The sequence below is a fragment of the Chrysoperla carnea genome, chromosome 3 (genome assembly GCF_905475395.1).
Source record: "Chrysoperla carnea chromosome 3, inChrCarn1.1, whole genome shotgun sequence".
Classification (NCBI taxonomy): Eukaryota; Metazoa; Arthropoda; class Insecta; order Neuroptera; family Chrysopidae; genus Chrysoperla; species Chrysoperla carnea.
The window spans coordinates 75,417,868-75,441,722 of record NC_058339.1 but is presented as its reverse complement, the minus strand read 5'-3'; the positions used below and the strand labels follow the sequence as shown (position 1 = coordinate 75,441,722).

General features: G+C 31.1%; 1 protein-coding gene and 1 pseudogene across 1 annotated transcript; one reads left to right on the top strand and one right to left on the bottom strand.

Moving 5' to 3' along the window:
- Window positions 1-6,103: 6,103 nt before the first annotated feature.
- LOC123296259 lies at window positions 6,104-23,693 on the bottom strand. Its single transcript, XM_044877721.1, has 4 exons — window positions 23,618-23,693; window positions 9,483-9,742; window positions 8,517-8,694; window positions 6,104-7,695 (listed from the first exon to the last, which is right to left on the bottom strand). Exons 1-4 carry the CDS (start codon window positions 23,691-23,693, stop codon window positions 6,752-6,754), a joined length of 1,458 nt encoding a protein of 485 aa, XP_044733656.1. The 3' UTR covers window positions 6,104-6,751.
- On the top strand, window positions 17,109-17,291 carry LOC123297027 (annotated as a pseudogene).
- Window positions 23,694-23,855: the final 162 nt, after the last annotated feature.

Sequence of the window (23,855 nt, the reverse complement as noted above, 5' to 3'; positions counted from 1 at the left end):
ATGTCATCTACATAACGATACCAATGTTGTGGGAAATACTCCGCTGCTTGTTTTAAATTCCTTTCCAATCTTGACATGAATATGTTTGCTAAAAAAGGGCTCAATGGGTTGCCCATACTGGTTCCATGTACCTGCTTATAAAATTTTTCATTAAATTGGAAATAAGTTTGTTCCATGCATAATCTGGTTAATTGGAGATATTCTCCTCTTTCCAGTTCAGGCACATTGTTCTCCGTCAACCATTCCTCCAGGTGGTCCAACGCTTTATTAATTGGCACACTAGGAAAAAGGGCCGTTACGTCAAAAGATACAAACTTATCCCCATCTACTAAATTTACACCCTTAAGTTTTTCTATGAGTTCCATAGAATTCAAGACACTATCACCTGTCGGCTTGTTGAATTTATTAAATTCTGACACAAGCCATTTCGCGATCTTGTATGTTGGTGAGTTGATCCCGGATACAATGGGCCGCATACCATCTCCTTCCTTGTGAATTTTCGGCAATCCGTACAATCTAGAAGTTAGTGGGTTTGATGATTGTAACTTCAAACGATCTCTGCTTCCAATCAGCGCCTGACATTGTTTGATCACCTCTTTTACCTCTTTGATATTCTTTTGGAGTGGGTGAAGTCACGATCACCAAGGCAGATAAAGGTAATGCTGTTGTTGTTTTAGATAAAGAAGATTACATTCGACGGATGGAAAAACTATTACGGGAAGGACCATATGAACGTGTCGAGAAGGATCCACTCCAAAAGAATATCAAAGAGGTAAAAGAGGTGATCAAACAATGTCAGGCGCTGATTGGAAGCAGAGATCGTTTGAAGTTACAATCATCAAACCCACTAACTTCTAGATTGTACGGATTGCCGAAAATTCACAAGGAAGGAGATGGTATGCGGCCCATTGTATCCGGGATCAACTCACCAACATACAAGATCGCGAAATGGCTTGTGTCAGAATTTAATAAATTCAACAAGCCGACAGGTGATAGTGTCTTGAATTCTATGGAACTCATAGAAAAACTTAAGGGTGTAAATTTAGTAGATGGGGATAAGTTTGTATCTTTTGACGTAACGGCCCTTTTTCCTAGTGTGCCAATTAATAAAGCGTTGGACCACCTGGAGGAATGGTTGACGGAGAACAATGTGCCTGAACTGGAAAGAGGAGAATATCTCCAATTAACCAGATTATGCATGGAACAAACTTATTTCCAATTTAATGAAAAATTTTATAAGCAGGTACATGGAACCAGTATGGGCAACCCATTGAGCCCTTTTTTAGCAAACATATTCATGTCAAGATTGGAAAGGAATTTAAAACAAGCAGCGGAGTATTTCCCACAACATTGGTATCGTTATGTAGATGACATATTTACAATTATAGATACTAAGAAAACGAGCGTACACGATTTTTTGGAATTTTTGAATAAAGCGGAACCCAGCATCAAGTTCACCGTTGAAGAGGAGCAGGATGAAAAATTACCATTTCTGGATCTCGAAATATCCAGAGATAGCGATAAGTTGGCGTTCAACATTTACAGGAAACCGACAAATGTAGATAGGTTTATTCCAAAGGACTCCTTTTCTCATTGGAGCCACAAAATGGCCGCTTTTAATTTTCTTGTTCACAGGTTAACAACATACCCATTATCAACAACAAACTATAAGAAGGAATTGGATTACATAAAAAATGTGGCGGTACTCAACGGATATTCAACCAACGTAATTGACCAATTATTGAAAAAGGCGAAATGGCGGAAGTCCCTTAAAGAAACAACAACATTGTCAACGGAAGAACCAGTCCTAAGAACATCATTGACCTTTTATGGCAAAAAAACCAGCCAAGTATCGGAGGCCATGCAAAAATATAACACAAACCTACAAGTGGCATATACATCGAAAGGGAAATTGAGGTCAATGTTATGTAATACGAAGGATCGTATTCCAAACAACAAAAAGTCAGGTATATATAAAGTTGATTGCACAGATTGCTCGAAAGGTTATATTGGCCAAACAGCCCGTTCCCTTAGCGTACGCTACAAAGAGCATATAGCGCATTTCAACAATAAAAGGAAGGAAAAGTCATCAGTGGCATCACACGCCATGGAAACGGGACATCAGATCGGTGAGATAAAGTTGTTAAAATTAGTCAACATTCCATCGAAACTTGATGCCTACGAAAGTTTGTACATCAACAGAATGGGAAAGAACGCTTTGAATAGCGACAAAGGTCCAGTACCATTCTCTGACCTGTACAGCCTATGTGTAGATGCCAGCCAATCAACAAAGGTCGGCCAGCCATTGGATTCAAATAAAAGAACCAATCAAGGGCCGGTACCTCAACGAACGAAGCATATAAGACAAGCGAAAATCACCAAATTTTTAACAGTTAACTAGAGTACATGTGACGATTAAGTTTATTGCTTAATTATACTTGTGGTGTACACTTTTTACCTGTTTTATTTGAATGGTGATCGAAAAACAACACAATTTGGGCAGGGTTTCTTTTAGTTACCTGTTTCATTTGTGTTGTCTCGAGAATCGATATTTTATGCTATTTTTCATCTTTTTTATTTATCTTTCCTATTATTATTTTTTGATTTAATTTTTATTTTTTATTTTTGCTTATCATTTTTACTTAATTTGATTTTTTGTTTGTTTCAGTTTGTCATTTGGTAAATTTTTTATTTTTTCAACGTATTTTCTTGTATTTTTATAATTTTGCTCACTTTCATTTTTTATTTATTTTATATTTTATTCTGTTTTAGGTACACTAACTAATAACTTCTTCTGTTTTAGGTACACTAACTAATAATTTCTTCTGTTTTAGGTACACTAATTAATAATTTCTTCTGTTTTAGGTACGCTAATTAATAATTTCTTCTGTTTTAGGTACACTAATTAATAATTTCTTCTGTTTTAGGTACGCTAATTAATAATTTCTTCTGTTTTAGGTACACCATTTTACTTCATTTGGTAATACTTATTCTATTGTTCTTTAATTAATTCTATTTTTATTTTTTAATTTTTGTTTTTAATTTGCTTATTTTCGTTAAATTTTATTTTGGTTTATTGCAGGTTTTTCTAAATTCTAATTATTTATTCTGTTTTAGGTATACCGAGGATTAAAATTTTTAATTTGTTGGTAATCTAATTTTCTCTTTATTTTTATTTTTATTTCTGTGTTTTTTATTTTATATTTACAACGTTTCTTATCTTACATTTTATTTTCAGGCTTAATCCCTTAGTTTTCTGATATTTTCATAACGATAATCCTATCTTAGGATTAAAACTTAATATTTTATTGTGTTTTAGGTGAAAGCAGGCAGTTACATTATTTCAGAGGGTGTAACATAAAGATTTATTATTATTATAATCGGGTAAATAATTTTATTTTAAGGGTAATATTTTATTATTATTTGTTTCAGATTGATGCGGTTCTTTTTTCGGATTTGTAAATATTTTTTTAATTTTAAGACTTTTAATTTTAAGAGGTTTAATGCTACTGAAGAGGATTGCCAAAGCAATCGAAACCGGTCTAGCTAATTAATAATTTTATAATCTAGCTAAATATTTTTATTGTGGGTCCTTAAGGGGATATATTTTAACAAAATGCTGAGAATGTTGTTGTTTATTTCTTGAAGACATTGTTCAAATTGAAGTTTGTTTATCTAATCCATTTTGTGTTTTGTAAAAATTAACAAAAGACATCTTTATATTCAAACATTACGGGAATTGATAAAATGACGGGAAATTGATAAAATTAGATAACGATTAACAGCGATTCACTTGTTTAATCAAATCAAAATTTTAAAATAATCAAAATCCTATTTTGTATAGTCTAAAAGCTGATGGCATAAAAAAACTGTAACACCAAGTTCGGGTGCTTAAACAGTGCCAAGTCGAATAATGACGAGTTAACCCGAATAAACTACGAAGACTTGAATAATACAGAGTTGATTCGGCTTTTGTGTTAATACTAAGTTATAAGACTTTTCCATAGGCTGTTTTAAACCATATTTTACAATTCAAAAATTTACGTTTGAAATTCAAATTTTGATAGGTTATCAGAAAATTGCTTTTTCAAAGGGTGGATAAAAAACGATAAAGGAGGAGTGGTTATTATAGTGTATGTGACATCTGTAGTCCGTGATGATCAACTATTAAGTTTGCTGGCCTTTTACGAGGGCGACTATTAAGTTTGACTACTTTGCGGGGGCAACTTTTAACTAGTAAGTATGAAAGCTTTAGTCCGTATAGGTGTTGTAACTCTTATACTATGATTTTTACATTAGTTCTTATGAACTGCTTCTTCTCTATCCCATCCTCTTTAGCACTTTCTTAAAGTATTTCTAAAAATTGTTTATTTTCTTTAAAGGAAGGAAAGGATACAAATGAGGGATGCTTTGATCTTAGATAGAATGTAATTGAGTTTAATTTACCAAAAGGCAATAAACAAAGATTACTTTTTGGCGAAGATTTAGTCTAAGCCAGAAGTGAAGTGTACAAGCGCCAACGTTGTTCAATTTATTCCGTGTGCTATGTCGAGAAGATGCTTGTTTGTCTCATTCTAAGATATTGCGTTTTCTCTTTTACCGTTAGATATAATCTGAGTAAGCATCTGCCGAGGTGCACAAACCTTTAAGGGCTGCAAGAAAAACACAATATTTTGGCGTAAAAAAGGAGAAAGGACAATTGGAAAATTCGCACTAATGAATCAAATTTTATTTTCAATCTTTTATTTGATTTGATTTTATTCAAAATTTATATAAACACTTAAAAATTAATGAAAAAAAAAAAGACTGAGAACGTGCGGTACGAACTTATTCACATCACAGATAAAAAATTATTTTAATTAATTAATTATTATAAAATGTTCTTAAATAATTTAACAAATAATAATTAATATTCTTATATTTAAAAATTAAACAAAAATATTTACAAATGATAATTAATTATTTCATTTTAAAGTATTTTAATCATCAACATTTAATAATTAGACTTTGATGTATTTCTGTTTCTAAATAAACTGTAAAAATTGTTGACTAAGCGACAATCACATAGAAATTTATAATCAAATCAAGACCGCTAACAACTATTAACAAAGTATTGAGTCATGTAGTTATTTGGTTCTATTTAGTCCATATCTAAAATACAATATAGTCCCATTTGAAGCTGACACACTGACTGACTGACTTGCCTATACAAATTCTAAGGGACTTCGAAATGCTAGAAACCTGTGATTTTAGGCATTCGACAGGGAATTGCTTGAACCTTCTGAGAAAAATCGAAAAAATGATACATTTTCATTGCAACTTTCCCTTTCTCCCCTCGAAAATGGGGAAAACTCCCGGAAACTACATTTTTCTGTTCTATTTAAGCTCGAAAGAATGGATTTTCAACAAGCGACCCGAAATAAAGTAAAATTAACAGAAAATTTCGAAAAATTTCACTCCCTACATCATAATCCCATGAAAACGGGAAACACACCCTTAAAACTACCCCCTTTTTTCTTTACAAGCTAGAGAAATGCGATAATTTTTTTTTTTTTCACTTATTGATTTTTGAATTATATTATGAATTAGTCAATAGAATTTAATATGTTTTCAAACTTTGAGCCAACACATTCAATCAATTAATGATTTCCAGTAAATTTAATTATTACTGGAAGCAAAATGAATTTTTTTTATCTTGCGTAGATCTCTTGAAACATATTGTTTCCTTCTCTGAAATTAGTACCGGCTAATAAAAATCGAATTTCCCTCAATACCTTATCTTCCTTCGACAGTACATAAGCGATCGAGATTTAAAATAAACATCTATGACTTCAAATATGTGATTTTCGTATGTAAATATAATTTTGTAGTCATTATTAAATCGTAAAACAACTTCCGGAAAAGGATTTCCTTGTTAGAAAATTTGTTTAAAATTTGTGGTTACATTATTATTTTATAAGCAACTTCATCACCATTTATGTAATAGCATTTGCCTATTTTTTATTTTTGAGTATATTTTTTAAAATTTAATAACACTCAGACTAGATGATAAGTTTATTTAGTTTTCTTTCGATTATAGATAGATTTTTTCGAGTTTGTACCGTCTTTGTTTGTTTATTTTAGAAAACAATTTTTTTAAATGATTTAATATAATAATTTTCTTTCTGAGTATGAAAAATTATTTTTATTTTAAATTCTTTCTTCGTTTTTCGACAATTTTTGCTTTTGAGGCATCGAAAAAAGAATCTTACTCTTGTCTTTTGTCGCTAAATTTAACCACGTAATTGTTTGCTCTTATTGTAATATTTGATTCGTGTTCTTTCGAAGATATCTTTGGAAAAATTGCACTGTCCAGTTTCTCTTTTCTCCTATTTTTTAAACTTTTTATCCTAATCGAAATAAAGTCTCTAAATAGGAACTTGGGAAACTCATTTTTTACTGGCAAGATGATTTGAATTTTTTTCACATTCCAGGTAAAGAATCTTCTTGAGTATTTTTCACTTTGAGCAGTATAATTTATAAAATATAAAAATTCACAATCGTCAAATTCATTTAACTTAAACATACAAAATATTTACAAATTTTCCTCGAGAAAATCGAGAAAATAATATCACTAACAATCAAACGATTCCTTACAAAATCCATAAACTTTATCCAATCGAAGGATTAGATTTAATCACATACTTTTTAAAAAAAAAACAGCCCGAGTACAGCAAATTTGTTGCTAAATTCACAGAACTAAAACCAAATGCTACGTTTGATTTGCAGTTGCTATTCGATTTGAACCTGACGATAACTGATCCCTATTTGATTGCTCATGATCTTGACTTAAATTATCCAAAGATAATTTAATCTCACTATTCTCGGATAAATTATGCTGATTTTCCGAAGTAGTTGTTTGTGAACCTTCGGGAATATCCGCAGCAGGCGATGTCGGATTTGGATCTTCCAAAGGCGCCACAGCACTGGTAATAACTACACTATTCCCAGCTGCAGCCGTTGCAATCAAATTAAGTGTATTTAAAATAATCGATTCCCTTTTATTTTCTGGGAATAGGGCAGCATAAGTTGGTGGTTGATCTAGTTCCTCATATGATGGGGGACCAGGAGTTGGTGGAGGAGGTTCTTCCACAGGAGTGTTTAAAATAATCACAGTATTTGGAGGTATAGGCATTCGACGTATCGAAGGTTGTGGTTTCATTTTTCGACAGAAACATTCCCATAATCCACAAAGCATTAAAATACATCCACAAATTAACATACCCAACATTAAGTAACCCCATGGGCCATAATGTTCCAAAGCCGCAGACACAGAATCAACTTCGACATCTTTTTTTGTTGTTGAATCACGCCGTAAAACAATATTTTGTGTTGTTCCCGAATTTCCATTTGCTGAATTTGCTGGATTAATAACATTTCGATGTATCCAACGATTACCTTGGATAGCTCCGGCTGGTAAATTATTGGAATTCTTTTTATTTGTGGATAGTTTTTTGATCCATTCATGTGCTATGTACTCCCATGATTGATGTTGTACAGCGCGGTCATGGCACATAGTAGAATCTTCGTCACTTTGGGCTTCACCACGTGGACAGTGCTGGATACCGTCACATACTAATTCCTCTGCGACACACATGAGAGGTTTGTAGCCAACGCTCATGCATGTGTGTTGATGTGGATTTTGGCAGAAATCATCTGGAATTAAAAGAAAAAATTAGCAATTAGCTAAATAATGTAAAAGCAACATCGGATGTCTTTGAGTTTGAAAAATAAGGTAGTTTTGACAAAAAAATGTAAAAACTAAAAATAGGGCATTTAACTTTGGGTAGTAAAAATTAAATTCTGAAATTTCATAAAAATTAAAATTAATGTGGAAATATACTTAAATATTCTGTTTTTGAGTCATAAAAGTACATTCTTATTTTATTATATTAAAATTAAAAGTCGTAATTTTTAATTGCATATCACGTGACCTAAAGCACGAGCCGCGCGATGTGATTTCATATAGGCAAAAATAATATACATTAATTACCAATTTATTGATGGCTTTCATAGTAATTGTAGGTTACGTTACCTACTTTAAAATTTATTTATACATATAATAATTACATATACAACTGTTGTTTTTACCAATATTACGTCACCAAAATGGCTGATAGCTTTTTTGCGAGAATGAAAAAGGTTTAAAATTTAATTTAATTTTATGGCAAGAGAAGCGTGTTTCTTTTGCTGAAATATATATTTTTCTGACTTTTTATTAAGAAAATCAACACTTTGAAGTACTTTTTCAAACATAGTAGAATGCCGTATGGACCGATTATTTTCCGGAATATATCTTAAAATTTTTTGCAGTTGTCAGCCAAATTAAACAAATTTTGGTGTTTTTGGGTCACCCAAAACTATTAAAGAAACCGACGGAAAATTATTTTGCTAATTTTAAAGGGTATTTTAAAGGCAATTTTGTATGCTTCTTCTCAGGGTATCGGGAAGTCCAAAAAAGTGTTAATCTGACTTACCTTGACCAACAGCTGTGATAATCATTTGCGTTCTTGATAATAAGTCAGGATAATCTCCAACTGGTGGATTCCATACAATTCGTAGTTGATGTGTAACTAATCTGGGTGGTGGTAATGGTTCGCCGTCACGACATGGATCAATTTTCCAAAATACTTTACGCCGATTTTCTTGTAAGAACTAAAAAAAAAACTTCTGGTTTAAAAAAGATTAAATAAATGCGAAGAGATGTACCTCTGAAGCTCAATTTTCGGCAAGGTCCCTATTGACTTGGGTTTTAGACAAATGCTTGAGAAGTTGAGAAAAATATTAGAAACTCCTAAAATCATTCGCCAAATATTTTGCTTTAATATTGTTGATTGTAATTTTGTCTTTAATATTGTAATAAACCAACCAGGATTAATAAATTTCGAATTTTGCCCCAATCTCCTAGATCAGTTTTTTGTATTTTATAAATACGTATCAGTAGACTGATGATGACTACATGGTAGTCGAAATGCGTATTTACAAAATACAAAAAAATGATCTAGAAAATTGGGGGCAAAAATCGAAATTTATTTCGAAATATCCTAGAGTTCTCATTTATCATCTTCGATAATATTTATACAACCAGAATTAGTTTTTGACATAGGCTGTTGAAGAAACGGCGCAGATGAATAAGAGTTATGGTGGAATTTTTATTAACTGACAATCTCTTCAATTACGAATAATTTTTAGAATACTAGATTTGGACAAACATTGGTAAAGATTAGTAAAGTTTATTTACTAAATAATATTTCTTAAATGGCAATTATTATGTTGTAAATACGCGCCAGGATATTATATTGTATATTAAGACATGCGCATTAATAATCAGGCTCTCTAATTTACTATCCTTCTCAATCATTTTGGAATGGTGGTTCTCACTCTGTTGCCAATACACGTTAGTATATTTTCAAAGAGTACTACAATACGAGTTTTATACTTACAACACTTAGCATGCAAGTTGAATTATCCTTTTTATTATCCGAATTATATGCAGCGGGTGCTGTTACAAATGACACAGATACAATGTGTGTTGTTGGTGCAATAATTTGCAATTTACATGGTCCAATATTATCATCTTTACTACCATTTATGGTTCCTTGATTATTACTATTACCAAATGTAACACTTAACGCTGAACCAAATCCACTTGAATTTAAGTAATGTTCAACACGTTCTTTATTACATAATGCTATTGTTGGTACTGTAACAAAAAGAAAATAGATTAAGTACATTATTAAGGTTATACGTACACTAAGTAATGTTAAGCTCATTAAAAAACAATAAAATGTTCTCTAGCCATTGAATCTAAACGGAAATAATAAAAATACTGTCGTGGGGTGGAACACACTTAGACCATAGAGTCCGTTGCGAACCCAAAAGGGTTGGTTCATCCCTAGCCACTACTCCATGAACCATTTTTATCTGTTTAAGAACAGTAGCAGTAGGGAAGTGCAAGAGCTGGGCCGTAAGCGAGAAGATGACATATCGTTACTTCCTACTCCACACGGTGACAGCTCCGGCAATAATAGTGATGCATTGATAAGCCCAGTCGTTCAGCGTAGTCAGTGTCCTGTAGTAGAAGCAACGATTTTGCTTACAGAGGCCCTTTAAAGCTATATAATATCTGCGGAACGCCAACGATTGAATTCAGACTATCTGTCTCGTAGAATCACAAGTGCGTTCCTCCCGTTCAACTAAGATTAGTCTTTCTTAAGATATCTTCATTAAGGAGTAACTTGCAATTCGCAAACGGAATTCGTGGAAACTCGTCGGCTTCACAATTCCCTGAAATGTCCCTGTGTTTCAGTATCCATACCAAGCTTACATCCATTTGTTTCGGAAGCTCATTTTAGGACGTTCGACAGTCTTGTGCAACCTTTGAGATTAGGTATAGATCGAGCTTAAGAATTTTAGCGCCGCTTGGCTGTCGGTAAAGATAATAATATCGCCGCAGATGATGTCGTATCCATTCGCATGCCTCGTTAATAGACATAATTTCCGCTTGATCCGGCAGTCGGAATGATAGCCGCAAATTTGGATTTCCAGAGTAACTTCACAACCTACTTTCCTCTCTAACTTAGATCACTCTTTGGCTTAACCAAGTTCTCCTCCCATTCCTAACTAGTGATATCTTCACTGAGAACTTGATCCCAAACTTAGGAGAACGTAATCACAGTAATACACGTAGCCGTGCGTGACAGTAGTGCGTATCAGGCCAGGGTGAGACCAGATTTAATCTGAGAGCCACACCTGCTGCTTATTTTTCTAGAGAACAGACTTTAGGCGTATTGTACTGAAATTTGATACAGATGCTTCTAAAACTCATATTTCCGCCAAGAAAAAATTATCTGCAATTTATCTATCCTTTTTTTAGCGAATTGTAAGGGAAAAATAGAAGTTTCTCTGAACACATATATTTATGTTTTCCCTTTCAAAAATATTAAAAATTTAATTAAATGTTCTCGAAGAAGCTATTTTCATAAAGAATTAGTAAGGAATTGGATAAATTATTCATAAGTTATATAAAGGGACTAAATAGCACAAAATTCATATTATTTTATTTAGACATTAAAATATTTATGTTTAGTTAAAATATCTCAAGATATACAGAGTATTTAAGCAATTAACTAAGCCAGTTGTAAGTGTTTTTATTTCTATTTGCCATAACAATGATAATAATGTGGCTCTTTTAATTATACAATAATGTTAAGTAATATATATTTAATGAATGGAACATATTTTTATTAAAGTAGCATTTAGTTTTACTTAACTTTAAGTAAACTATGTGTATTTTTTAATTCACGCTAAAATTAATGTAGATATTATACAATGATGTTTATATTTTCTGGATAGGTAATCATTATATTTGCCTCGATAATCGAAATTCATAATTTTCTAACATCTTTCTTTACGTTTTATGGTGTTTATAACGACTTTTCAGCCTGTGATCTATGATTTCTATATTTCCAGTCAAAATGGACTAAAGATAGTTGAAAAAGGATCAATACGAAAAATACATAGAAAATTTTGCAGAAAGTTAATAAATGATTAGCGAAATGCAACTACCGTTGAGTCTCGATAATCGGGACTCAATAAAAATCAGAATTTTTCGGATTACATCTATTATTTTTATGTAATTGTACTCGCTCAGGAATAGGAACCGGTGTAGAAAGGGCGGACGAAAACAATATTCGGAATACAAGCATATTTCAGATCATCGAGACTACTGTATTTAGAACAAGTGAAAACAAACAATTGAAAGTGTTGAATGTCAGTGCTTGCATTATTTTTTATAAATTTAGATGAGTTTAAAAACCCAACATCATTAGTTGAAGCTACCTGCAAATTTCACCAACGTTTTGTCCTAATTTGCACCCTCACGGGTAAACAGTAATGTTTATAAAAAAATATTTCAAACAAAAGTTGTTTATTTATTTATAAGGAACATTTTTTATACTTCAACTTTTGTTCTACCTCTAACGGTTTAAAAGACGGGCCATATGGACCCTAGACCCCATTAACCTATGTTGCTCATTTACGACCTCAAACTCACTTTTTACGTTCTATTCGCGTTTGAGTTATAGTGGTACACAGGCGGGCACATCGGCAGACAGGCAACCGGAAATGGACTAATTAGGTGATTTTATGAACATCTCTACCAAAATTTTCTTTCTATCATCAATATTTCTAAGAATTACAAACTGGGGACTAAAATTAGTACACCTTGATGTATATTTTATACATATAGGGTATAAAAATCAGAGTAGAAAATAAATTTAACTATTATTTATCATTTCTTCTATTTTAAAGAAAGATGATTTTTCATTTTTAAAGAAGGATTTTTTCAGCAGAAATTTAATGCGTATTGGTTGATGGTTTTACGAGCATTTATTTTTATACGGATTCGAATTAAAATACTTTTTCTTCAGCAGAAAGTAACGGAGTTTTGCGTCTTACTTACAAGTATTAGAATTTGCTTATAAGGAGAAATACAAAATTCAATATTCCTCGATTCATATTCATAAAATGGAAATATTTATTATGGACAAAGTTGTAGAAAATAAATTATACTATAATTAATGAATTAAAACAATAATTTACTTATTCATAAAGATATTGGTCTTGAACTTAAAGATCATATTCACTACTGCTTGTTAAATGTAGGTAATTTATAATAATAATTAATACACTTAGATAAAGTAACTGTTATTAAAGTCTCATTAAATGCAAACACCGAAAAAAAATTCATCAAATATTAATTAGCACGAAATCAAAAACAACAAAAAATTTTGTCCTAATATATTTTTTAAAACAAGGCTACAATCAAGAATTACGTAATAATTCATTATTTTATAATAATTTTTGTTTCTTCCAGCCTGTGAATAAAATAAACAGATTAATAAAATTAATTTATCTGATTTAAATATTAATTTAAGACGAATTATAATTATTTAAGTTAAGTAAATAAACAAATATATAACAACTTGGAAAGTAATTAATTGTTTAATCCAAGACTTTCTCAAGCCTAGTTCCTACTAAATGTGACCGAGATACTGCATGGAAGGGAATCTTGAATAGAAATACCTATCCTTATGGAATTTAGGTACCGAGATGAAGTACGTCTTAAATTCAAGAGCGGTTGCGTTAAAATCAAATTTCTATCTGGCAAAATAAAATTACAGCCACATTAAGGATGTACGAGCGTCAGATCAATTTTGAATAAAAGGCTTGATAAATAATTTTTAGAGGGGGGAGGGGTATGCTCGATTATTTAAATAAATAAATGACTTCATGGCATAGGCATATTTAAGATTGGTCTAATGGAAAACGGTAGATGGATGATATGTTTTCATAGATTTCTCCAAAACTAGTTGTGGAAATTAAAAAAAAAAAAACTATTTAAATTAAACTTAAATAAATTATTAAAAACAAAAAAATCCGTTGTTCCCTTCTAATTAAGGATGTATGAGCACGGTAGTTAAAAATATGTAGGCATATTTTCAATTTTGATAGTGAATCATGTTATAACTTGACAATATAAGACGAAAAGTAAGAATTAAACTTTTCGATATTATATATTTATTATATTATTATATATTATATATTATATCTGTAGTAATTTTAAAATATCCAAAATTGAAAATAATGTTTAGTTATTAAGCTTTCGATATTTCGAAAACTAAGGCAGATATCGAAAAATTTTATTCTTATTTTTCGTCTACATTCATGAAGTTATAACAAAATTCATCATTAAAGTTGAAAAAATAAGATTGAAATGATTTCAATCACAAGTCTAAACTTGCCTTGGCGCTCGTACTACCTTAATTTAATTTGAAAATGGTTTTTTTTATTGTTAGAATAATAGACCTATTAAGGGTTGTCATACTTATGATAAATGACTGAAAATTTGATGTCAATGTCTCCAAGTTTATAAGCAAATTTTTTCACCTTGTATAATCAAAGTGTCGTGGTAAATATTTATATATTCTTTCGTGAAGAAGTAATAAATAAAAAATTAATTGTCAGACTATTTACGGACATTGCCACTAAAGTAAGTAATAAATAACAAATTTAAATTAAGTTATCGTATCTTGATTACCTTTAACTTTTAAACAAAGTCAAGGGCATCCGTATATACGTAATGGAAAAATATCATTAGAATAACAAAATTAAACGAAATAATAAATAAAGAGTAAGATTTAGTACCTAGAAGTACAATATAAGTTGAATAATAATTTAATGAAATGGGGCCAACATCGGAATCAAAAATAATAGGCTGAATTTCCGTATATAGCTTCATTTTGGCGGTCTAAAAGTTGATTCAAAAGTCTCATAAATTTTCGCTTTTTAAGATCAAAGGCCCAAAAAATTAATTTTTTCGTGAGTATCTCCGTTTCTATTTGAATTCCCCCCCCCTCTGAAAATTGGAATCTAATCTTTCTCGGATGTCTAGAAGTCTCTTAGAATTTGTATAGATACATCTAAAATTATGTTTTATCCGATTTTTTAAGGGAGGGGGGGGGGCCGAGGTTGAAACTAAAATGTTTTTAATCGATTCAGCTTGCCATGAATTTTGAGAATATGCAAAAATATTTGTCAATTTGTGTTTTTGTCCACAATTTATTTAAAAAAATGAGTTGTGAGTTATCAAAAGTTAAACATAATAGAGATAATTTAAAGTAAGTACAAGAAAAATTTATGTTATGGCATATAAATATCCTGATGTTCTCTAAACAATAAAACAAGTATTTGACTTCTTATATTAATACTTTAAATTTTCAGAATTACTGATGCACAGATATGCAAACAGTATCGTGAGAGAAAAAAAAAAAACAGTTACAAGAAACTAATTGCACTAAACCTGCAAGGTAGCGTACAACAAAACTTATATTTATAATTAATTACTAATACAGTTATTTGTATTTCCAAATAAATTTTGTCCTGTTGTATATTATTTTTTTTTGGAATTGTATTTTTTTTTATAGCAAATCGATTACAAGTCGCGCTGAATACATTTAAAAATAGACAGAACAAAAAAGCCCTAAATGATTTAAAAAAATTGAACATGTGTATAATCAATCATTCAAACAAAAGTAAAGCTACATTTATAATGTGCGAAGATACGATACTCTAGCATGTCTAGAAATCCCTTAGAATAGTTTCTAGCATGTCTAGAAATCCCTTAGAATAGTTTCTAGCATGTTTAGAAATCCCTTAGAATAGTTTCTAACATGTCTGGAAATTCCTTAGAATAGTTAATGATAGCATCTTCAGGTATAATCGATGGGGGTGATTCTATGTATATTAGGGTGTGACTCATAGTACACTATGCTATTGTACCATAGAATAAACTTTATGTATCATGGTTCTCACATTTTTATCAATAGTTGTTTAATGTGTAAATTCTCAATTTAATACATAGTATTGAGGAATAAAAGTGCTATAAACTTGTAGGTACAAGTTCCATTATAATCTTTTAATGGATGACTTTAAAATACAAATAAATGCAAATTTCGTTTCTAGGCACTACACTTTCCCATATTACAAAAAAATTGTAAAATAAATCCGTGTATGACGTTTTTAAAACGAAATAGCTCGCGACATAATTTCAAGAAATTTTTATTAATTTCGTTGATAAAATTAATTAATATATTTGTTTATTAAGAAAAAAAAAATTATCTGTATTTTAAAAAAATAATAAATTTTAAAATTAAATTAAACTCTAAAGGCTGTATCACATGAGAATAATTAAATTTTAAGAAGGAAATACAATGAAGAATCAATTATATTAACATTTACTTAATTAATTGTTGATGATAATAAAATTAAAAATACCCATGTAGGAATCGCCATAGTTGAACGACGGGGCCTAGCCTGGTCCAGTACTGGGGATCCCAGCTTTGGCGCCCCGATATTGGCCCATGCTTGAGCCAAGATGAAATAATTAGCCTTGGCCGACCCAACGATAGCCCGAGCCTGGGACAAGGCTGGGTTGCCCAGCCATGGCCGATCCACTGATTATCCAAGCCTGGGCCAACATGGGTTTGCCATAGAATGGCCAACGCAAGGGAGCCCAGTCTTGGGCCAAGACTAGGCATCCTAGCCTTGGCCAATCCAATGATTATCCAAACCTGGGCCAACATTGGTTTGCCATAGAACGGCCAACGCAAGGGAGCCCAGTCTTGGGCCAAGACTAGGCATCCTAGCCTTGGCCAATCCAATGATTATCCAAGCCTGGGCCAACATTGGTTTGCAATAGAACGGCCAACGCAAGGGAGCCCAGTCTTGGGCCAAGACTAGACATCCTAGCCTTGGCCAATCCAATGATTATCCAAGCCTGGGCCAACATTGGTTTGCCATAGAACGGCCAACGCAAGGGAGTCCAGTCTTGGGCCAAGACTAGGCATCCTAGCCTTGGCCAATCCAATGATTATCCAAGCCTGGGCCAACATTGGTTTGCCATAGAACGGCCAACGCAAGGGAGCCCAGTCTTGGGCCAAGACTAGGCATCCTAGCCTTGGCCAATCCAATGATTATCCAAGCCTGGGCCAACATTGGTTTGCCATAGAACGGCCAACGCAAGGGAGCCCAGTCTTGGGCCAAGACTAGGCATCCTAGCCTTGGCCAATCCAATGATTATCCAAGCCTGGGCCAACATTGGTTTGCTATAGAACGGCCAACGCAAGGGAGCCCAGTCTTGGGCCAAGACTAGGCATCCTAGCCTTGGCTGACAATATTCAATTATTGAAGGGAAATCGCAGAATAAATCGTCATATTATTATTAGTATTATTATTATTATTAAATTAATTACATTGATGACATAAACTCCTGAAATGGACACCTTTGACATTGTAAAAATTTTAAATACCTAACAAAAAATGGCATATACAACCAAAAGGTATACAATGCGCATGTGTAATACTGTTTATGGAGTAGGTACATGTACTTACAATAACTTCCTCCGTCTCTGTCTTTTAGTCACTATCCTTTTTACAAAGTAATATTTATTTTTAAAACCTCTCACTAGTAAGATGTTCTAGTAAGGTGTATATAAACATACAATGTTATCGCTTCTCGGCTCAATGAGCTAAGATCAACGTGTAGTTCAACTCAATATCTGGTACGCCTCGCATTGCGAGACCAGTATATTAAACTATTATTTGGAACACGGTAGATTGTTAGGAGCTTGCTCCTCTTCTACCGCGGGTTGACTCAGTGTTGCAGTACAGCTGGAATTGGCCCTGTCAAATAAATCACAAAATAGAATTCTTCATAAAATAATCTTTAAACTTAACTATGGCCTAGCCCTGCCAACCAGGCATGGGCCAGACTTAAAACTTAACTATGGCCCAGCCCTGCCAGCCAGGCATGGGCCAGACCTAAAACTTAACTATGGCCCAGCCCTGCCAACCAGGCATGGGCCAAACTTAAAAATTAACTATGGCCCAGCCCTGCCAACCAGGCGTGGGCCAGTCGGGGTAACCGGTCTTGGGCCAGCATTATCATTCCAGACATTACCCAAGTCTGGGCCAAGTCTGGCTTACAAGTCTGGCCCAGAGTTCTGCATAGTTGGAACAATCCTGGGCCAAGCCTGGGCCCGCCATACTTTCCTACATGGGTAAATCGAAAAACTTATTCACCTCAAAAAATTTGTTAGTGTATACTATACAAGCAGCTATTACCTCTATCGATTACACTAATATAAATGTACATTCCCTGGCAAAATTTAATTACTTTGTAACACGCTATAAAATTTATCGATAATTGTAGGTCAAAGTCTTGGGCGCAGGCGAATGTCCTCTATTGCCCTTGACAACATTTGGTTAAACCAATAAATGTATTAATGACATATTTTTAGGTCGCATTTCCTCCGAAATCTGGCACATCGTTTCCTAGTACTCCACACTGTGAAAGCAATAATCATGATAGGCCCAGTCGTTCAACCTAGTAAGAGTCCTATAATAGAAGCAATGATTTTTCTTACAGAGGTCTTTTAATCTAAGATCAGGCTTTCTTAAGATATCTTCATTCAGGAGCAGCTTACAGTTCGCAAACGGAATTCCTAGATGTCTATTGATGTTTGTGTCTGACAGTCTTGGGCATTTCCTAGCAAACTCGCCGGCTTCACAATTCCCTGAAATATCCCTGTGTTTCGGTACCCATACCAATGTTACATTCATTTGTTTCGAAAGCTCATTTTAGGATGTTCGACTGTCTTTTGCAAACTTTGAGATTAGGTATAGACTGAGCTTAAAAATTTTAGCAATGACGATTTTCGAAAAAATGTTTTAGATGAAAAATGTTAAGTTTTTTTTATGAGGATCAACTTTCTAATTTAAAGTGTTATTCTATTTCTAACCGTTTAGGATCAAAATTGGCTATTACAGAGCCCCGAAGTCCAATTTGATGTCAGAACATGATGTCCCACAAATTAAGCTAGTTTTCTGTAGTTTTGTGTCCAATTGTACCTACGTCCCGAACAATCAAAGCTGCGTATAGTCGCATAAACTATGCTTTATAAAATTGTGTCAAAGTTTATAATTTGCACATTAAAATATAAATGTAATAAAAAAAATTAATAATAATTATTATTAATATTATATTAAAAAGTATTACAAAAATTCAATCAATCAATCATTTAATTAAATATATTTATATTAATATTATAATAAATTTTAATTTATGATTATGTTTTTGTGAGACAACAAAGTTCAATAAACTAAAATTATGTGATACACTAAATCATTTAAACATTTCTATTAAGTTTTATTAAATACATTGTCTATGTTCTTATCAACAAGTTTACTCCAGCCGTTGGCAAATGGCTGGAAAAATATTAGTTTCAAAGGCACACATCTTATACCGGCATCAAATTCGATCTAAGTTTTCAGGTTCATTTAGAGACATAACTGACAAACATTAGATGAACGCTTTAAATTACAAAGTTGTTCTTTATAAATACGCGTAAATACGCAACACTTTTTGTTTGAAACATTTTTTTTGCAAAACAAAATAGTTTAAACAGTAATTAATATCAAAAATCTAGCTTTTTGAACGTTTGTTCATTCAAATTGAAAAAAAATGCTCTTTCTAGAAAAACAAACCACTTTTATTTTATTTATTGGAAAACTTTTTTCGAAGAGTGTCTAGATTTTGCATGAACAACTGTCAATTATACGAAATAACAATTTTGGTTAAAACTTGTCAGTCCTTTTTTTGCGTAAACTGCACGGTTTGCGGAAAAATATTTCGAACATTTTCATCGATAAAACTTATTTTTCTAGTTCAAGCGCATGTCAATTTAAAAAAGCCACCCTGTATAATCATGGCCGATATTAGAACTAATTATAAGAATTGCCAATTAGAATTATCAATATTACATTATATTGATAATTTCAATTGACATTCCAATGTAAAAATTTACACAATTTATTAGACCGTAATATGTAATTCTTATCCAATGTTATATAAATAAATATAGCCAGTCTCTCATATTCTGAATCAGTATCAGACTGGTTATATATATGTTTACATTGACCCAAGTTGTTACAATTCTTTTCTTTTTTTTTATTCAAGGTGGTTCATTTTTTTATATAACATTGTGTACAGGGTAAAATAATATAATTACTTGAAACTTTCAAAGTTACAATTATTTTTAAAAGGCAATAGAGTAGTTTATATTATCCCTACATATTATAAATGTGAAAGTAAGGATGTTTGTTTGTTTGTTTGTTACGCTTTCATATAAAAACTAAAAAACGTTCTTCGTTAATGTTTCCTAAAATATAAAAAAAATTCTTAAAAAGAAGGAAATTTTAAAAACTCCCACTTACGGAATTCTCCACTATTTATAATTTTAATTTAAATCTGAAAATAGATCTTTTTGCATCATTTTTAGATTGTTGTAATATCGTCAAAAACAAGTATTTCACACTAAATAATTTTTTTAATGTATTAAATATTAATTTAAAAATTTGAACAAATTATTGTGTATTCTGAACGCTCTAAAGAATTTATTATCGTTGGAAATTTATCTTTAAGTTAATTTTTCAACAAGTTAGACAATTTCTTAAGAAAATTTTCTGAAATTTTTACGTTTTCATTGTAAACTAAAAAAAATGTTCAAATAATGGGCGTAAAATTTTTTGGCTTCGTAGAGCCCTTCTTAAATATATACTTAACAAGATCACATCAAGAGAGTTTAAAAAACTTTAATACTTTGTTTATAATAATTTGATCCATCTCAATCGTTTTAAAATTATTGTTAAATACTACGCCCGAACCCAAACTTAAATGAAAAATTTACATATACAGTGTGTCCCCAGATAGAGGTAACTATACATGTAAATTTTCTTATTTTGAATTTTGAGAAAAAAAGCCATTCTTTATAAAAAAATTTTGCTTATTTTGAAAAGTATGTAGGCATATTTAAAACTTCTAAATAATGCACAGGGTAGCCAAAAATTTGGTATCACTAGTTTTTTTTTTTTTTGTAAACTACCCATCCTTTTAATAAGTTGACAAAATGTTACTAAGAAAAGTTCCTCGAAATTAACAATTATGACTCAAGATTCAAATTCATGAACGAATTTCAGGAAGATCTTTCCAACTTTGACAATTCCATTCTTAGTGAATCCGAGAAAATAAATTTTCTTTTTAATTTTCTAACCTAGCCCACAAAAAAATACACTCTCGAATCGTACATGTTAATTGATTTATTATTATTTTCTTTCTTACGTTTTTTTATAATTAAAACTTTTGTTCAAATCAAAAATGATGCTATAATTAAAGTACACGGATTTCTTGATATTTTGTATAAAGTCATATTTGTTAATTGCGAGCAACTTTTCTGAATAACATTTTCTCAACTTATAAAAAAGAAGGGTAGTTTACCCAGAAGAAAAATAGTGATTTCAATTTTTTGGCTACCCTGTACATTATTTAGAAATTTTAAATATGCCTACATACCTTTCAGAATAAGCAAAATTTTTTATAAGGAATGACTTTTATTCTTAAAATGAAAAATAAGAAAATTTACAAGTATAGTTACCGCTATTCGGGAACACACTATATATATATCAAATATTTTGTTATGCATGATGGCTTCTTGATATTTCTGATACATACACGGAAAATATCATAAACATTTTTATTTAATATTAATTATCACGTGTTTTGGTTTAAAATTATAATATTTTTATTGTTTGCTAATCAGTTTAATATAAATTGTATATAATCCGCGGTGTAAGGTATTATTAATAACTAGCTGTATCAAATAAATTTTTATTTTACAAAAATTTAAATTCAAGAGTGTATACCTAAATACACCCACACCTTTATTTAAAGGGTCAGCAGATTTAGCAACGAAAATTCTTAATATCAACCGATATGAGGTTGCCTAAACCTCATTGCGAGAACAAATATGGCAAAAGTGGCCACGAATGTGATACAACTACCGTACGGGGTTGAGTGGTGAAGTGATTGATTGCTATTGATTTTAGTGTCTTAAGTCCTGCTATTGATTGTTATTGATTTTAGTGTCTTAATTGCTGTACCGGCTGCGCTACTGATGGTTGTATACATTTACACAAATATGCTATATTATAAAAATGATCAATAAATTTATTTCAAACTCACTGTAAGTTAGTAACAACAATCTTTATGTAGTTGACACAATCACATATGGACTAGACATGACAGCAATGTGTTTGTAATAACCAAATTCTATGTTTACAGCAAACGCAAAGAAATTTTCTTTTAATTAGCTTTATTTACACGAGTATATATTCTAACTAAGTACAATTTTATTTTCCATCAATAAAATGCATGAATTTAAACTAAAATCAATCTCTCTCATATAAGTAATGATTTTGCTTATTTAACTTCAGTGATTTTGTATCAATGAATTCATATTTTAAATTCAATCCCATTCTATTGTAAATACAAATATTTAGCTGTGCTTTTTCCAATCATTAGAAAATTGTTTGAAAGTATTTTGTGTTATACATCAAAGTAGCGTTTAGTAGTACAACCAATAGATAGAAAGGTATATATAATAATTCATAACCGAAAACAAAAGTTATGATAAAAATAAAGTGACAAAATTGTAAGAAATATTTTGATTCGCTCTGACATTACAATATTTATTGATCAAAATAACTTGATAAATCGAAATTATTAAATATTAAGTGCGTGAATTATCCCCCAAAATATGATTCATTAATCTTAATCAAATTATTTAATTCCAAAATAATTTTAAAAAAAAATCTATTTACTTGCAACGCAATCATAAACATTAATTATAAAAACACAGCTATTTTTATCCAAAAAATATTAATCATTAAACAAACAATATAATAAAATCATTACAATGGCCCCTTTTTTTGGTTACATGTAACCTTGAAATAACTGACAAATAAAAAAAAATGTGCGACTGCAAAGCCAAGCCTATAAATTACTTAAAAAATAAATAAATAAAATAAACTTTTAAGCCACATAGCTAGGCCTCTGTATACAGACTCTATGTCTGTATATCAAATTCACACCAAATTTTAAATTTCTTTAACTATAAGTACTTATAGCCCTGGAGCCCGTTACAGTAAAACTGCACTTAAACGGTTTTCGAAATTTCTCATATGAATTAATACTATTTAACGGTAAGTACAATATCTTGCCAGGTTTTTTTATTTTTTAACGCCCGAACTAAAAAAAAGGGTGTTATAAGTTTGACCATTATGTGTGTGAGTCTGTGTGTCTGTCTGGCTTTTTGCATCGTACCACCTAAACGGATGAACCGTTTTTAATTTTTTTTGGTTTCATTTGAAAGGTAATTTACCCGGAAAAAGCTAAAAAATTGGCGACGATCTACAAAATGCTTAAGGAAAAACATAAGTTAATGGGGAGTGTTCTTATATAGGTTTCATGTGCGAGTTTAGGATTCCGTACCTGGAAAATTTATCGGGGGGTTTTTAAGTTTTGTAAATTTCACTTGTTTACTGGAGTGACAGATATTTTGGTCAAGTTTTGAGCTGTCACACCGAGATATTTCGAAAGTAGAACTCAAAACGAACAATTTAAAGAAAAAAAGTAATTCCGCTATAAGGATAAAATATGATTGGCTTTATTAATTAAAAATCGATGTGGCAGAGCTTTATGCCACAATAAGAGTTGTCATACCAAATTTTCCAAAAATATAAAATTTGTAAAAATATTTCACTTATAAATTTGTTAAGAATACGCAGCTCCTGCGCACGTGACGAGCTTGTTTTTACAATTTATTTTCCTTTGAATTCTAGCTCCGAATTGATCAAATTAAATCAAATTTATTGCATTTTAATTTGGAAGTTTTTCAGCAGCTAATTGAGCCAAATGTATTATTTTAAAATAAATTTTCTGAATATAAATTAAATCAAAATTTGAATTAAAAATTCTTCTTATTTCTATGACCGACTAGTAACAAAAATGCTGAGAATGCGGTTGCATTGATTTGCTGCCGGCGCTATGTAGAAAGCATCAGGATAATTTTCAATATGGAAGTACAAAAAATTAACTAAAAATAAATAAAATTTTACATACCTGATGCTAAATTGTAGTTAAATAAATTTTGTAACGTTAAATAAACTATTAAAAATACACTTTGAAAACTCGACATTTTGTATATTTTATTTAAAATTTTTACATATTTCTGTTAAAAAACTTATAAAATTCCGTAATAAAAATCACTTTTCAATATTAAATTTTAAAAATCACTTTTATCACTTACACAAAATATTCACTAAACACTTTTTGAATAAAAAATCACGAAAATAAATTT